This window comes from Salarias fasciatus, chromosome 14 (assembly GCF_902148845.1).
Source record: "Salarias fasciatus chromosome 14, fSalaFa1.1, whole genome shotgun sequence".
NCBI lineage: Eukaryota > Metazoa > Chordata > Actinopteri > Blenniiformes > Blenniidae > Salarias > Salarias fasciatus.
The window spans coordinates 5,355,923-5,373,177 of record NC_043758.1 but is presented as its reverse complement, the minus strand read 5'-3'; the positions used below and the strand labels follow the sequence as shown (position 1 = coordinate 5,373,177).

The 17,255-nt window shown below is 45.8% G+C and overlaps 1 protein-coding gene across 7 annotated transcripts in view; it reads left to right on the top strand.

The window, feature by feature from the left end:
- The first annotated feature begins 3,732 nt into the window (after positions 1–3,732).
- Positions 3,733–17,255, top strand: part of aplp2 (amyloid beta (A4) precursor-like protein 2) — a 66,563-nt gene continuing 53,040 nt past the window's right edge. For 3 of the 7 annotated variants that reach the window (XM_030107873.1, XM_030107872.1, XM_030107867.1), the window contains exon 1: positions 3,734–4,020. In XM_030107873.1, the coding sequence (XP_029963733.1) occupies positions 3,949–4,020 (72 nt within the window). In that variant the 5' untranslated portion in view covers positions 3,734–3,948. Of the gene's footprint in view, positions 4,021–17,255 lie in introns of all 7 variants that reach the window. The other 4 variants (XM_030107868.1, XM_030107869.1, XM_030107874.1 and 1 more) reach the window with 3 other exon arrangements.

Here is a 17,255-nt window from a genome sequence, read left to right as displayed (position 1 = left end):
CAAAGGGAGCCAAACACTCACCATTCTACACACCTACTGTGAAATGTTCCATAACCTACTGTGGGTTTAGGTAAAACTGCTATCTAGATTACAATTAATTGTCCATTTATCTAAATGATGTGGTATTCAGATCTGTGTTTTTTTTTTCCTTTCTTTTTTTCTTGTAGCTCTTCATTTTGGTGCATATGGTTTAGTTATTTTGGAGATGTGTCATAAACATTGATACAACTGAGCTATGCTATGAGCTATATATAGCTCATAATGTATTTACATTGTCACTTAATTCAACAAACACATCAGATCAAAGAATATCTCTTCAAGTCTGGGGGAAATTCCAATAATTCAAGTGTGTTAAACTGTTTTGAGTGCTTTGGGAGTTACATGCTTACTGGTATCAATGGAGGAGTTAAAATCAACCTCTTTTTTCATTGTTTTGGTCTTTTCAGTCACATGTTTCCTGTAAAACAGTCTCAGTCATATTATATAGTGTTAGAGGTGTGCCAACACTATTTCTGTAAACTAAATTAAGAACTTCCCATGTTGTTGCAGAGCCCCAGAATATGATCTGTTGAGTACCAGGTCTATAGAGTATGGTGGCGGAAGCATCGTGCTTTTGAGGTGTGTCTGTAAGGAAGACTGTTCAAAACTGAAGGGAGCAGAATGCATTCACAACTGGAAAAGAGAAAAAGCTGAAAACAACAGCTCTTTTAACCAATAAAATTTACATGGAGCCACAAAACAAACATTACAGAGCTCATAACAGTGTATGTGCTATATTTACCTAAACTGTAACTCAATCTATGAAATTTCAGAACTATCAAGTGAATTCATAGCTTTTTTAAGCCTTTTTTACTTTTTTTAAATTGATATTTTGGGACTTGTAGTTTTAGATGTAAACGTTTGACCATCCTTCTAGCCATTTTAAATATGCTTTTAGGCATGTTTCGACTTTCACCTGTTCAGAAAGTTTCACTTGTGTGTTTCTTTCCACTTATCAAGCATACAGGTGAATCCGCATCCTTGGCAGCATTGAAAGAAACCCTCTATTTTTGTATTAGCCTTCTGGGAAACTCCACATTTATCATCCTGCAGTTAAAGGCAGCAAGCGGGTGACACATATTTGAGCTAACAACCAAACGGGTGATCTAATTTAATTTCAAAGTCCCTTTGAGAGCTTTTCCACTGTGCTCAAAAAATGAGAATTTAAAAAATGATTTTATTTACTATGTCCCCAGATGTGCAGGCTGCAGTATCCTTGTGTGTTTTTCTCTTTTCTTTTTTTCATTTTTCTGGTATTTTAGTTTAAATCAGTGGTTTACAACCTTTTCTCCTTGAACTCTCAACTATGATTCTAAGAAAAAAACTTATCTGTTTTGCAAGCACATCACAGTGGAAAAAAATACTGGACAACTTTGACCAGAATAAAATGATTATGAAAGGCTTATAAAGGAGGGAGTTAGAGCGAGTAAATATGAGCATATTGCCGCACTGCTGGCCTCTCTGCACCTGTGCAAGCAAGTACAGTTTTTAATAAATCTTAAATGGCATTGCTCTTATCTGTCTCTCTTATCTGAGTTTTTAAATGCTTATCCTGCTTTTCTCTCTCTTCTCTGTGTACTTGTGTACCACATGTGAAACAGATCTGTTCAGTGGAGGTTTTAAAACTAGCTGAAGACCCAAGATTTCATTTGATTCTGAGATATTTTGTGTTTTCTGTTTTTTGATGGATATTTTAAAGTTTTGCATGAAAGCAAAGGATATTTTCCTTTCGGGGTGTTTTTATCAGGCATACTCTTCTCCACCGAATATATGACACACACACACACACACACACACTAAAGGTCTCTCTGCTAACCACTACACCTCTGTATATCACAGGAAAAGTACATTTTTCTCATAGTTTTTATTAAACTCTGGAACTTGGATCTTTTTATTATAGATTTATTCTACAGTGGAATATGTAAAGCCTTTTTTGTTTGATTTGATCAAAATATTTTATTTGATCAGTTGTTTTCCTTATTTGAACAAGAAACACGTCATAATCATCACAATTCAGATGAACAAACCAAAAATATTAGGATTTTTCTGAAAAAAAAATCCATTTTGGTTTATATGTTGTGAGTTTAGAAATGAACGACAGAACGGGTGACTCATATCAATAATGAATCATATTCACATTTTGTTTATAGATGTAGAAAAAGGATTAAGGTAAACAGTAGGATCATTTCTGGACTTATTTACTTCCTCCAGCAGTATAACAGATCACAGATGGGCTCTTCTAATATAATTTGAAATAGTGTAATCCTTTGACAACACAATACCTGGATGACAAACCTGTGCGCTTAAAACAACTCTAAGGAACTTTCAGTTTTCGGTGATTTTGGCGGCGCCAGTGGACAAAAGCGGTAGTGTTTTGCTTGAACGAATACTGCAGTTCCCATGAGGACGAGCGCATGGCGTTGTAAAATGCTGCTCCCTGTGGCGTGCTGTCAGACTGAACTCACCTTCATTTGTTTCCAGTGGCTGTGTAAAGGACAGATAACGACGAGGTAATGAATGTAATGGTGACTAAACAATGTTATATCATGATGTGACGCATGCCGTAAAGCAGTCCGCATATTTGGAGTTTTTTAGTGGGCAGGGTTCCTCGTGTTCCTACCACCCTCCTCACAGTTGCTTAGTCCAAGTGAAAGCAATACTGACGGCCTCAGGCCGTGACAGAGGGGTCATTCAACTAGTTGTAAGTCGATGTATCATCACAAAAGATATTAAAATGTTTTATTAAGGTTGAAAAGTTCCTTAGTGTTGCTTTAAAGCTGGGAGAAAGGACAAGACAGTGTTCTATAAGACGCTCATTGAATTCCCACAACCCATAGCGCCGTTTCAGGATAATTCAATAAAATGCCCTCATGTTCCTATAAGGAAGGATTCTGACATTAAACTCAGAATTCTGGGAAACAATACTATGTCCATACTACGTATGATATTAATCTCAAAAATCTGAGAATAATGTGCAAATCCAGTGAAACAAATCAGAAATCAGTGAACATTTTGGGAAAAATCTCAATTCAGCACATTAGTAAAAATTCTGAGAAAAAAATTTAAAATTCAGTGAGCGGGAAAGACAATTACAGTATGTATATTTATGATATGATTGTTATCAATGTACAATTAATATCCAGCATCTTTTTTCCCTCGGAATTGTGACTTTTATCTCAGAATTTAGCTTTAAAACATAAACAAATATTCCAGATTAGGGTTAGGGGCTTTGAATTTAATCATTTTATTGCATATTCTGCATCTATGAATTTCCAGAAAGCCCCACTACCGTGGAAATTTACCGGAAACTTTCCTCCCCTTTGTAACTTTAGAATTTTAACACTTTATGATGGAATTTGCATTGTTTTCCGTGGACAATTACATAATAATGGGGGAAATTATTTAATTATTTTTTTTTAAAACGATTTAAGTCACTGAAATCAATTTATTTGTATTATTATTATTATTATTATTATTATTATTATTATTATTATTATTATTTTATTATTATTTTTTTTTATTGTTATTAATCTTGTTATTAGGATAGGCAGCGGCTGTCCGCCTGGTGGCGCAGTGCGCTCTCCTGTGGATGATTCCCGGGGAGGAGGAGGAGGAGGAGGAGGAGGTGGAAGGGGGGCAGGAGTAGGAGGGGTAGGAGGAGGAGGAGGCGGCGGAGCCACTCTTCCACCGCAGACCGTCTCTCTCACTCAGTCCCTCCAACATTTTGCTGTCGAGCTCCGGTTGGAACCGAGCGGATCCTGCTCTCCGGGACGCACCGACAGATTTATTCCCAGGACTTGCTTCGCTCCAGACTCCTCCGGACGCCTCATTTTTATTTAGAGTATTTTTCACAGATAGTGGTGAGAGGATCTAAGTTCTTTGCAGTCGCGCACCCGGAGCTCCAGGAAGATGGGTTCGGTCCCCGCCATATCGCTCCTGGTCCTGGGCATCGTGGTCCCCGCGCTGTCCGGATACATCGAGGTGGGTCGAATCTCCTCCGATCGGCTGTTTTCAGACAAACTGCAGGCTGTTTCTCCCGGGAAGACTGATTCCCTCTGTCCTCAGATAAGATGGTTTGATCAGGTTGACTCTATCGATCAGGTTTGACCACTTCCTGGTCAACATCTCCACAACTAACGGGACAGATCAATACGCTCCAATGAATCTAGCTTTTGTTCCATTTTTCCAGCTTTTTTTTTTTGTGCATTGTCTTATTTGTTCAGAGATTAGAGGTGGTTAAATATTAATCAGCTGCTTTCAGGTCAGTCCTCAACCTGTCTTCAGCTCTGATTGCGCTTTGCTGGTGAGTTGATCAATGACCCAAAAGGAGAATTATTGTGGGATTTGCTGCAGAGATCACACAAAAAAAAAGACAGGCAGTGCTTAGTCAGGCCTTTTGGGACACACACACACACACACACACACACACACGCTGTACATTATCATTATAGAAGAGGAAATCCCATATCAAGGTATTCAGGTTTCCCCATGTCAACAGGATGCAGACCCTCAGCTCCTGCTCAGCAGGGGGCTTCCACTGTCTTCATCTGTCATGTCATTACAATCAGAGCCTCTCCAGATCCAAATGCGGGGTGTTCTTCCTCCACGAGCACTCACACGTGCACACTTTACCTGCTCCCCTGCTGTGATTGTCCCTGCAGTGTCAGACGTGTGTGTCATCAGATAACAATGCACCCATTTTCAGAGCAAACCGCCCCCCCCTTCCCTTCCCTTCCCTTCCCTTCCCTTCCCTTCCTCCCCCCTCCCAGGGTAAACACAAGTGTTCCTCCTCACTGTGGAGGCAACCATGACAAACCATTTTAACAAGACGTCTCCTCCTGGCTCCGCTGAGCAAAGTAGTTATCAGTGGATGCTTTTCCTCCCCTCCTGCATTTGCGACAAAATAAACCCTCGGCCATTTTGAGGCAGCATTGGCTGGCATTGTGTGTGTATGCGTGTGTGGGGAGGAAATAATGGTTATTACGTCCCCAACTAAATCCATGCTGCTGCACTCTCTCACAAAGACCTGTCCCCACTCTCTGCTCCTCCCTGCCAATGACTGCCTCCTCAGTCAGCCTCTCTGACCGCAGCGACGGGCCAGTCGATACTGTACAGACTCCCCCCAGATGATTAATGGACAGAAATCAATGAATTTTCATGATTAGTCACTACGATTAAATTGAGAGATTTATGGTGGCTGCTGTGCTCCTTGGCTGTAAAGCTGAAGATTCTTGTGCTTTAATCCTGAATGACAAGGCACATTTTTAGTTTATTTTTTGTTGGGCAGTTGCAGTGAGGCACCACATGCAGGTAATATGGATCTCGATCCATCATCTGTGCCTCTTTGTCCAACTCAGGACACGGGCAGCTGGCGCCAGTCCCATTTTACAGTGGCTGAAAGACACTTCATCACTTGGAAAGGCCATCAGTCCATCACAGCGAAAACACAGAAACACACATGTCATCCATTTAGACACAGCAATTCAATTAATACGCCATGCTTTAAATCTGGAAGAACATGAACATTTCACCGGGGAAGACAACCGGTTTTTATTGTAAGGCTGCTCAGAATCAGGTCCACATGCAGTTTGTGATAAATACAAACGCTTCATTCATTGCATGATGTGTTTTCAGATTCGTCTCTGATTTTCCCTGCGTGAGTTTGTGGTTTAAGTCCTTTTTCACTCCATTTCTTGTTCTTTTATGTTTCTGACTTCTGCTCAACTGCCACCAGGTGTGAAATAATTTGGGTTTCTGTCAATGAATCCCGCTCATTTGTTCAAATGTCATTCTGAATTTGCAGTTCAGTCCGTCTCTACCAGCATGCTGTTGATATGTCAGGACCTGACAGTCGCTGCTTCCACTGTTGTTTAAGAGTGAAGCTGCTGTGGTATGTGCCGTCGGAGCCGGCCTGAGGGGCTGCTGGACCCTCAGATGAGGTGGAGACAGACTCTCTCTGCTCCCGGACCTTGATCTCCAGTTAATGGACCTGTGGAGAGCGTCTGTGACGGTGCAGCGAGGTTTATTCCTCCGACTCCACCTGCCACCCTCCCATTGTTCCCCGTATATTTGCACATGTTGGCAATGAGGCGGCTCTCTTGTTCTGTAGTTCCTCCTCTCTCTTTTTTTTGAAGCGTTCTGGGATTAGCCAGCTACTTACAGCTGTGTAAACAGTTTTGTTTTGTCAGATACCTGCGAGAGCGCCAGATTGCGAGCTTTGTTTCTTCAGCTGTATTTTACCCCCCCTCTCATCTGAGCATCTCTGTCGCAAGCTTTTCCAGTCCGCCGAGCCTTCAGAGGAGGGGTTCTTCTCCTGATGGTTTCATTAACAGCAAGCAGGGAACGGCGTGCTATTTCAATTTTAATCACCTTTTGGAAAATCTGGAGTGAACAGCTGTGCTTTTTTTCTAGGGCTAATTTGAAAAAAAAAAAAATAGGGCAGAGGCGAGCGCCACGAATCAGGTTTACCCTGAGAATTGCATCACGGTGCGGAGGCATTCGCTGATAGGGTTCCCACTGGATTAATGGAACAGAATATCTGGAACGGTTGATGCATTCGGTACATTCTATTCTCCGCTGACTTAAGCAAGCAGAGATTATCACGGAAGTGACACACGGTGCGAAAAAAATGACTACATGTTATGCAACGGCACATCGCATTTTTGTGTGTCTTAAAATCCCTCTCAAAAAAATGTTCCCCTTCCAGCTGGCCTGTAGCATCAAATATATCAGCGTGTGTCCAAATCCGAGGCAAGACAGAGCGTGCACGGGAGGGACTTGTTTGGAATCTGCAGTATTTTGGCCCGAAAGTCTGTTTTCCCAGTCAGAGTGACCAGAGAGGAGCAGGAGAAACGCAGAGATGTTGGCTACATCTGCTCTGTTCGGCACAAACCTCCAAAAATGGCTTTGCTGCTGCGCTCGCTGCTCTTTGGTTGCAGTCCTCTTGCAGCAGCCTCTTCCCATTTATCAGCCGGAGCCTGCGTGCGTGCTGGAGGCCGGCGTCGATATTAAAGTGTGCTTTTCTCTTGTGTGTTTGCTCTGCACGGCGGACTGATAGTGAACAATTGCATGTGAATGACTGGGCCCGCTCGGCTGTGATTGTCGGGGCGGGTGTTACGGAGCCGTCTGTTAGCAGGGCTGAGTGATTCCCTATGAGGGCCTTTTGTGTTCCCCTGAATAGCCCGGGACAAGCCGGGGTGTTGTTTCCATACAGAGGTGAGCACAAATGAGGGGCAGAACCAGGCCGCTGGCAACCTTTCGCTCCCGAAGAGGAAAAAAAAAAAAAAAAACAACAACAATCAGTGGCACTTGTGTTCAATAACGGCCTCTCAATGCGTCGTTGTGGGTGGCGGAGCCGTGTTAAAGCTTTCTGCCGCCTCTCTCTTTTCCCTCCTCTGAGCTGTTAAGATTGCCTTTTTGACCTCCACGTCCTGCCCTGTCAGTCAGGTTGAAGGCGGCGGCGTGTCGCTCCATCAGCACGGAATCAGCCCTCGCTCGCCCTTGAATTTGTAGATTAGCGCCTTAAACCTTTGCTTTCGATTGTCGGGACGGCCCCCGTATCCCGCGAATCCTCTTAGTGACAAGAAACACTGCGTGCTTATAGATCTGCAAAGGGGAAGGTACTAATCCCAGGGCCCTGCGCTCTGCCGCGCTCGGTCCCCCGCTCGTTCAGTCAAGCCCACATTTCCACGCCCTGCAGAGGCAAACCGACTTCAAAGTGCCACCGAGCGCAGTGAGTCACCTGCGCGTAACATCGGCCGTGTTCGCTCAGCGGCGAAGTCTGATCTGTGCTCTGTGACGAACAGTGGGAAGGGGCGTCTGATTGAATCTAAGCTCTTAATCTCTCTTCTTTCGTTTTTTCAAAGACACCTTCGCGCCACTCGGATCATCTCCGCTTGTCTGTCTTCGTCTGTCGCCCTGCGTCTTCCTTTTCGCTGCCGTGACTGTTTCTTCCTGCGAGCGAGTCTCCCGGAGCGATTCCATCGACAGACACACTCCGGGCTCATCCAGAGGATTTAAATAGAGAGGCCTCATCAGATGAGCCTTGTTCTCACGATGCCAGGCTTTGTCTCCCAAGCCCTGCGTGTGCTCTAATTATCCCAAGTGAACAGAGTTGCCTTCTAGTTTTGCCTTCTTTTTTTTTTTTTTTAACAGCTTGAAATGTGTGGTTGCTCATCTGTGTTTGTGTGAGTGTGTGTGTGTGTGTGTGTGTGTGTGTGTGTGTGTGTATTTGTGCTCCCGAATCCTCCTCCTGCAGCTCGGCTCATCACATATTAGTCAGTTTTTTCTCGGCGAGAGATCCTGGGTGCCGGGGACTTGGCACGGAGTGAGTGGGTTCATGTCGACACACCCATGACTGCACATCGCCTCGGCTGCATCCGGCCTCCTCCCATATGTAGGCCAACTCACGCCGCTGTGGCAGACCCCCTCGTGCACGCCGTCAAGGTGAACGCCACCACACCTGAGTCTGGCCGCCTTTCTTTCTTTCTTTCTTTCTTTTTTTTTTTTTTTTTGTCTTTCTGTTTCTTCTTCAGAACGCGGCCTGCTTCAGCTCAGATGCACAAGCCTTCCTTTATATGGCGGAGTGCTCAGGAATGCATAGCCTGAAGTGCCGACGCCGTGCTTTGTTGTGTTGTGTGCGGCTCTCTGCCTGAGACGGCGATGAATGCATCTCTACACGCCGGCAGGTTCAGGACACATGAATACCTTTACAAGCAGCCCTGCCATCAGACTTCATTTTTTAATGTATTTTCTCTTTGACAAAGAGAAGAAAGTCAGTGTAGGTGGCTTAAAACCCGGTCACCCCCCTCCCGCTCCGTCTGTGTGCGTGTTTGTGTGTGTGTGTCCCCGTGGCTCTGTGAGTCATTCTTGCTGCTTGAGATTTTCTACCCATGAATAAAATATCTGCTGTGCTATCTATGAGATGCGCTGCACTCCGTGCCTATGGCCCCTCCTGTCTCGTCCCCGTCCTCCGTACGTCCGTATGCGGGGAAGCGTTGGCCCGGCGTCTCCTCCCGGTTTAATTCAGGTGTGCGCCTCTCGTTTCGTAACCTCACTGAGTCATACGCCGGCTCGGGCTTGGCCTTTGCACTGATTTGTCCGCCCGTTATTTATTTCACTTCTGCAAAGTGGAATAAAATGGAGGCAGGCAGCTGAGCATCAAAGAGCTTCGTCTCCTGCTGTTACCACGCTCATCCGCACCAGTCAGTGCTCAAGGAGATGTTTTTTTTCCCCCCAGTGGTGTTTGAACCATCTTCATCTGGATTGTGTCTCTCATGTCAAACGTGACGAATTCAAGTCAGACCCAGTTTTCCAAACTTCATTTGTAAATGATGTGAATTTTCTTGAAGTTTCTATTTGTCTCTCGATGTGTTCTGTTGTGGCTTTGTCTATATTTATGTTTGTATTTGTGTCTCCTCCTGCATATGAAGCTCTGTTATAGCATATGGATGTGGGGAAGCCATTTTTGGACGTCTTGTGTCCTGGAGTGACTCTGCAGCCCGTTTCAGTATGCCGTTCAGGACGCTCCCGTCCACGTGGGGCTCCTCTGCCGGCGATTTTACCCTGTAGCTTATGCATGGTCAGGTAGAGAGACAGTGACATGGTTTTGAGGCTGACAGAGAGTTGGGGAGGTGCTGCTGTTCAGCTGCCTGAATGTCTGGCGCGCCGCCTTGCTGCAGCGCTGCACAAATACTCCATTTGCTGTCAGGGAAAACAGAGCATGTTAGTTCCAGCTCTCCTGCTTACCAGCTTCCTTCATGTCGCTCCTCTCTTCTTACCCCCCGCGCCTGTAGTGGAAATGGTATCATCCAGACTGGAACCAAGGGCAACATGGACTTCATCCTGGGTCTTTTTTTTTTTTTTTTTTTTTTCCTCCCACTAAGTTTATCCTCTTCTTTCCTCAGGAGAGTGGGGGGGGGAAATGAAAATGTCAGAATGGTAAGAGATAGAAGCATTGCAGTGTAACTGTATCCCCCCAGAGAGAGCGAGTGAGGCCTGTGCTGCTGCTGCTGCTGCTGCTGCTGCTGGTAGTCCGGCTATGTGAACGCCCCGTTAGCAGTCTGTCTGAGACAGCACTTTCTCAAGGTGGCCAAGGACAAACGGCAGCCCTGTAGGATGGTCCGCTCAGGGCGCAGACAGGACAAGGGGAGAATTCACCCCCCCCTCAAGGAGGGAAGGTCGAAAAGAAAATGTTTATTTATTTATTTTTTTTCAAGAATGGAAATGAGGGGGAAGCGTTGCGTTTCTCCCCGTCATTATCCCAAAGCCCCTGCCTTCACACACTGTAATTAATTCCATAATAGGTGTTCATGCATGATGGGGAGCTCAAGCCAGCAGATCTTCGTTCTGCCCTCAAAGTGATAATAAGTGGTGGATGTTGGCGTTCGGTGTGATTCAGATGGAGGGTTATGCAGAAGTGAGCGTTAAGTCCCTAAATGCCAGCGGAAACTCTTGGTTTGTGATAAGCAGTGGTGAGACGCACAAACACCACGAGACAGTAAGAGTGAGAGTTTAAACACAGCCCTCAGGTTTCACTTTTATTTACCTCTTCAGGAATGAAACGCATGTCAAATTAAATACAGACTTCCTTTTTAGTACAGTTTGCATGTAAGAATTACCAGGAGCACATTTGTAAAACTGGATCAGATGTACCTATTATTAATTAAAACATTAAATATCCATTTATGTTACAATTTTTATGTTTAGAATTTTCTTTGTTTTGATGCTTGTAAAATAGTTATTATTTGCTAATTTTGCACACAATCAAAGAAGGGCTGGATTATTTTTTTTAAATCCGTTTTATCAGTTAATCCCCCCAAGATGAGTTTTAGTTTTGTTTTTCTGTTTTCTGTTTCTCTAAGCAATGGCACAATACCTCAGGATATCTTATCTGTTTGCCTTATTCTGTTTAAACCTCAATTTCCAAGCACACAAAACAGATAAATACGATATCTTCCTAATCCTGAGACGATGAAATCAGCAAATACTTGACTTAATTATTAGATGAATGCTGTTAATTTTCTGTTGATTGATCAATCAGCTGATGTGAAAGCTCCCTCCGCAGCGGACAGCCCCTGGAAGCATTTCTCTTGGCTCTCTTTGTGTATTGCTGCATGGCCGCCGCCTGATTGTAGCCTGCGTGTTTAGCATTCTGCGCCAGGGCTCCCTCCGCACAGATCTGCCGGTAGCTGAGCTATGACCCTGATATTATCCTTGTAGTGTTTCTCTTTTTAATCCTCTAACTAATGACCAGTAGAGATTTCCATTATCTGTCACAAGAAGTCATTATAAGCCCATTCTCACTTAAACATCCATGCAAAATGACTTCCGAGGCAACGATGATTGTGCATCGCGTCGTGAATTCAGAGTGCGGTCCGATCAGCGGTTGAAGGATTGTCTTCAGACCACAGCGTGCACGTTTTTTTTTTTTTTTTTTTTTTTTTTTTTTTTTGCTCGAGGTTTCCTTTCACCATTTCGTGGCCTGGAACGCCCGTTTTCATTACAAAAGTGCAGCTAATGAACGCTGCAGCTACACACCTCTATCAGCCATTTTGATCTGAGATAAAAACCAATCAAGCACTCCAGAGAATTCCATTAGTTTGATGAGATATGAATATAGCTCTGAGCGCAAATCTGAAATAGTCTGCTGTTTTCAGACAAACCCATTAAAAGTCATTTGATCTTCCGGCTGCTAATTATAGAGCCTTTTCCTGAGCAGCTCGCCGCCTCCGCCGGGCTCCGCCCCGTCCATTCCCCCCACCCACCCACCCGCCAGCCACTCCCTCCGGTGAGGGTCGCATCTCGTGCGGACGTTTGATATTTAGCGCCGCCGCTCGGCGGACTCTGCTTCCCGTCATGCGAGGGCAGAGGGATTTGTCCAACTCAGTCCCAGATGTAGCGGGACGCCGCGGAGGGGCTCGACTCGCGCCGAGCACCACGGGGAACGAGCCGCAGGGCGGGTGGGGCCAAGGTCAGACGATCGAGCAAAGCCAGTACAGTAGACGGGCTCGGAGACGGATGCTCCCGCTGTGGAGTCTGTGTCTTCTCCACAGAGACGTGACTGATTATCTGTTGGCCTCCGCGTGTCTCACCAGAGTTATATTCTTCACCAGTGTGATTGAAATCCCTCCGCCCTCCCCCTGCAGAGAGGCTGAGTGAGGGCAGAGCAAGGCTTAATGGCAGATAAGCATATCTACATTACATCCATCATGCTCCCTGGGTGTAGATGGCTTTCTGCGCGTTGCCTTGGGCATGGCGGCCTATGTTGGCAGCGTCGTTGCGCCGCTGTGCCGTTGTCTGCAAAGCCCCTCGCTTCTGCCCCTCGCCCTGTAATCATAGCACAGATTCATTTAAAGTCAGCTTATGGGAGCGTGGCACCACACGCAGGAGGCCAGAGTCAGGGGGGGGAAAAAAAAGTAATCCAGCTCCAGAAAGATGGCAGAGTGAAAATTGTAATAAATGTTTAATATGTTCTCTAAAATTTTGCTCTGCAGGTTGGAAAATGCTTTTTTAGCGTCACCTCAACAGGGTTCGCGGCACATGTGAATTTGAAATATGAGAATGATTAGGCTGTCTCCCAGTTAACACTCGAGTGAGGAAAATGTTCCTGTGAGCCAGATTCAGGCTCGCTGGTCTTTTAGAGGCTCACATTTTCACAAACAGAACGGTTACGGATGTTTTTTGCACGACGTAGTATTGGACTAATGAGAATGTGACTGGTCTTTTTTGGGGGGTGTTTTCCTGGTCTACATCAGTTCGGGTTATCACTGATTGAATGGCATGATGGATTCAAACAGCCACATCCTGGGATCGGTCCAGGACTCCCTGGAGAGATTATATCTTTGGATGGATGGATTTGCAGAGGATGAAAGTACAGTATATTAAAAGTGGAATTTCAGTTAGTCTTTTTCCTACACCAGCATGGCGCCGCATGTTGATGTCGCGATAACTAATACATTTTGCGCCATTGTGTGCACCCCGACTACTAACTGTAATCAATTTCCGTGACTTGGCGAACGCCCCTCTGAATATTTATGATCCCTCTGAGTAAAGACCATCTATGCATAAGTACGATTTTGTCCAGCTGTTTGATGTTTGTGCTTTTTTGTTTTGGCGGAGTCGTATCGAATCTTCTCTGGCGTCGGGTCAATAACTCGCTCCTCTTTCGGCGTTCCCGCTCGGTAAACCTGTCACCTTCTCTCGCTTGGCGTTGTCAGATATTTTGGAAACATGGCTTTGTGTCCTTGATCTCCTTCTTTCTCCTGCAGCTCCCTGGCTGCTCTCCCGCTCCGGTGTGGCCTCAGCCACCGCTGCCTTGTAGCGCCTGAATGTGATATTTCCATGTTGTCCTTGAAACGGCTCGCTCTCAATGTCGCCTCCCACCGAGCCCCGTTCCCCCCCCCACAGTCTCTCAGATTCAGACACCGCGTTCCTCCTCCTCTCTTCTGTACTGCGCCACATATTTAGGACAGATTGACTACCTTGTGTCTTTGTTTATTGGAGCAATCTGCCCTTTTGCTTCCCTCATCTCCCGCTATGCAGCTTCTCCATTACACCTCTCACCTTCTAGCTTTATTTCTTCCACCTCACTTTCCCAATTTCTCTTTCGCTTGCCCAACAATTACGTGCTCATTAGCCGGGGGCAGTTTGCACGACGGGGAGAGAGGACGTCGGCGGCAGGGCTGGAGGCCTCGCCGAGGTTCCCCGTTTCTGTGGCTCCTTATTGACAAGTCAGCCTGCCTGTCTGCCAGCCTGCCCGGTCCCGAGGAGCAGCCCGGCGAGTGGTGCTGCATGCTGATGAGAGCCATCCAGCGGGGAAAAATGGGAACGCGGGAGTGGGAGTGACCGGGAGAAAGGAAGGAAGGAAGGGAGGAAGGATGCAGCAGCGGGTATTTACAACCCTTGGAGGATATGAGAGGAAGGGAGGCAGGAGAAAGTGAGTGAGTACAGGTCATTTCTCCTAAATCCCTTCTCCTCGGCGTGAGAGATTAGACGACTGTGCTCTCCGGAGGAAGAGAGCGAGCGAGAGAGAGAGAGAGAGAGGGGGCACGCTCCTGTGTCTAATCCTCCTCTTTCAAACTGCTGAGAGTGCAGTACAAAGTGGGGGAAAGAGTCTGCGTCCACATAAAGTGGCCAGTGCAAAACACAGGCGCATAGTTCAAAACAAACTGAGCCCCGTTCAACAATCGCCTAAGCTCTAAATCTCCCGGTGTAGCCTCTGCCAGAGCCGAGCCCACCACCAGCTTTTTTTCACCCCGCCCACATGTGGCCTCCCGGCGCTCCCTCGCTCCATCACGTCACCTCAAAACCGCCGCGGAAAGTCGAGCCCATGTCAGAAATGCCTCTGCAGCGCTCAATAGCCTCAGTCAGGGTGATGTCAGACAACAAACACACACACACCACACACACACACACCCTCTCCTTCTCCCACTCAGCTGGCTGCATGGACCTCCCCTCCAGCACATAGGGGCTTTTAATAAATGGGCAGGCAATGGCCAATTTAATCATGCTAATGTGTATGTTACAGTGGGCGCTCCATTGGCCATATTGATCTCCACACTGGCTCACAGGAGGCGACTGGGACCAGAAACTGCAGCAAGATTGGAGCATAGGGGACAGTGGGGGGAGCACAGGAGGGGGGAAATGGTGCCAATGAGGGGAAGATGGTCAATTTAGTCTGCTCTTATTCAGATTCAACACAGGAACAAGAGACACAGGAGATTATTGGGAAGGTGTTTTTCTTTGTTTGAGCCAAAACAACACGATGGAGCTGAAGCGCAAACCCGGGTCTCCGGTCAAGGCTAAATGCATTGTTTGTCTGAGAGGTGAAGCAAATTGTTCTGTCTATTTTCGTCATAAACATCTGGCATAGTGATGTCAAGAATGTAATCCGCTCCAGGCCACGTGGCCCGTAAGCCCGGATAGAGAGGGCTGAGAGGGTCGCTGGCTCACATGGCTCAGCCAGAGAGAGAGAGAGAGAGACAGTAAGAAAGGCCACGAGAGAGAAGCAGGTGGAGAGGTAAATGCACAAGAGATGGCCGAGGAAAGAGGAGATGGGTTCACAGAGAGTAGCCCAGAGTGCTCAAAGTGAATGAGATGAAAGGAGAGAGATGGAGGATGGAAGCGATTGCTCACGCTGTGAGCTTTTAGTGGGCAGAACAGGAAGAATGGAGGATTGTACTGACAGCAGCTCTGCAGGAGAGACATGCATGCTCAAAGTCATCACGGATACGCCATGCGTCCGTGAAGTCAATGCAAAAACACCTGCGAATGAACTCCCGTTCGCAGTTTTTTTTTTAAGTCATTAATGCAAAAATAAGAAGCAATTATCAGCTTTGTGGACGAATTACTCCCAACTTCTGTTGCATTATTTATGCAGTCACACACCTGCACAGCTCTGCAAATAACAAGCTGTGGATAAAGTCCTGGGTGTAATTATCTCTTTGTCACTGCAAGCGCGCGCTTATCACTTATTTCTCTGTTGACTGACTTTAATACGAACAACATCCTCCCTGCACAGAGCAGCACATTCTCACACTCACAAGTTTCAGCTTGTTTCGTCGGATATGCATGAGACGTGAAGATAAACGCTTCAAATTCAATTAGCAATCTAATAAACCCTTCAGTCATAAAGAAATAGGCAACAATTTAGAGTCCTGTGCCGTATTCATTCAGCTTTCAAGAGATACTGTCACAGCTTGTTACTGCGTTGACAAGACAAAATAAAAACAGATCGACTTTTCGTGATTATTAATTAGTGTGACTACAGGTACTAGAGATCGGAGGATCACCGAGAGACTTTTTCCGATCATGATTTTTTTTGCTTACACACATTTTTAAGCCTGAATTTATCACATTTGCAGTCCTGTCCACTATATGTGACTTTAGTTGGGCTTTCTCTGTGGATTTAACAACATTCTTTAATTGGATTTGCTCGACAATTAAAAAGGAAAATACTCGTACATCAGTCAGCTTAGACTTGTTGAATTCCGTTACCTTCATGAAGATTTTACCTTCAATAAAGTTAAGTGGTAGAATGTTTGGTGAGTTGATGCGATGAGCTGGATTACAGCGTCTCTGGGTAAATGAGGTCAAATTGATGAGAGTTTTATTGGCACCAAAGCAAAGGTTGTTCACTGGCTCTGTATACTTATCCTTATCCATGGCAGACACGCTGTTTTGTACATGAATAAAGCAGAAATTGGTTGAATAGCCTAATATGTCTGGCAGCGAACATGAGAAATTATAACATTCCAATCAGGATTTTCCATGAAGTTGGATTACTGTCGATGATTCCCTTACAAAATATTTCAATTTAAACGCTTGTAAATGTAGTGAGTAATATTTTATAATGTGAAAAACATCAGGGAGTTTAGCATTAAAGCAAAACATTGATCTGAGTGCAAGCCTGTGAGAGTTTGGAGGGGCAGTATGATTCAAACTGGAGGGTCTGCTCCTCCTCCCACGCTTTCAAAACTTCTCTTATATAGATGTTTCTCTGCCTAACAGTGGCACTGTTCTGCCCTTCCTTTACCCCGCAGCCCGTCTCCGTTGCTGAATTCTTCTGCATCTCTTGACAGTGATTGAACTAACGAGGAAGTTTCGGTCGGTCTCTTGCTAACGCTTGACGTCTCCTCCAAAATTTGGCAGCACATACTGCAAATAGATATCATTAAATGGAGACAAATTTGCTCTCTTGCCTTCCCTCCCCTCTTCAGACTTTGTGCTCTCTGGCTGCTGCCCCTCAGCCAGTGAGAAACCTGCAGACTCTGAATCTGTCCCATTGGTAGCAGGGAACACGACACGCAGTGCCGTGACGGCTGTGGAAGACCCTCCAGGGCTGCGGAGGGGAAATGTATTCCAGTGGGGGGGTGATGCATGTTACCTGAGATCTGTATCAAGTGGGCGCTGCAGAGGAAGTGGCTCTTCAGTTCCCTCCTGCTTGCCTCAGTGGCGACTTCTGCTTGCAGATTGAAAGAATAATAAAACACGGGGCACAGCGGGCGGCCCGATGTCAGCCGCCAGGCGCTGAGAGCATATTTCACAAGCGTGTGTCTGAAGAGCAGCTCCGCATCGCTGTCTGAACTTCTGCTGTGATAAGATCTGAGCAAGAGACAGTGAGACCACAGAAGTATATCTTAGACAAAAGGAGCAAAGTTTGAAATATTAACAGGTGATGACCTTTGTTCTGTGGTGTCAGTGTGGCTCAGCAGCTA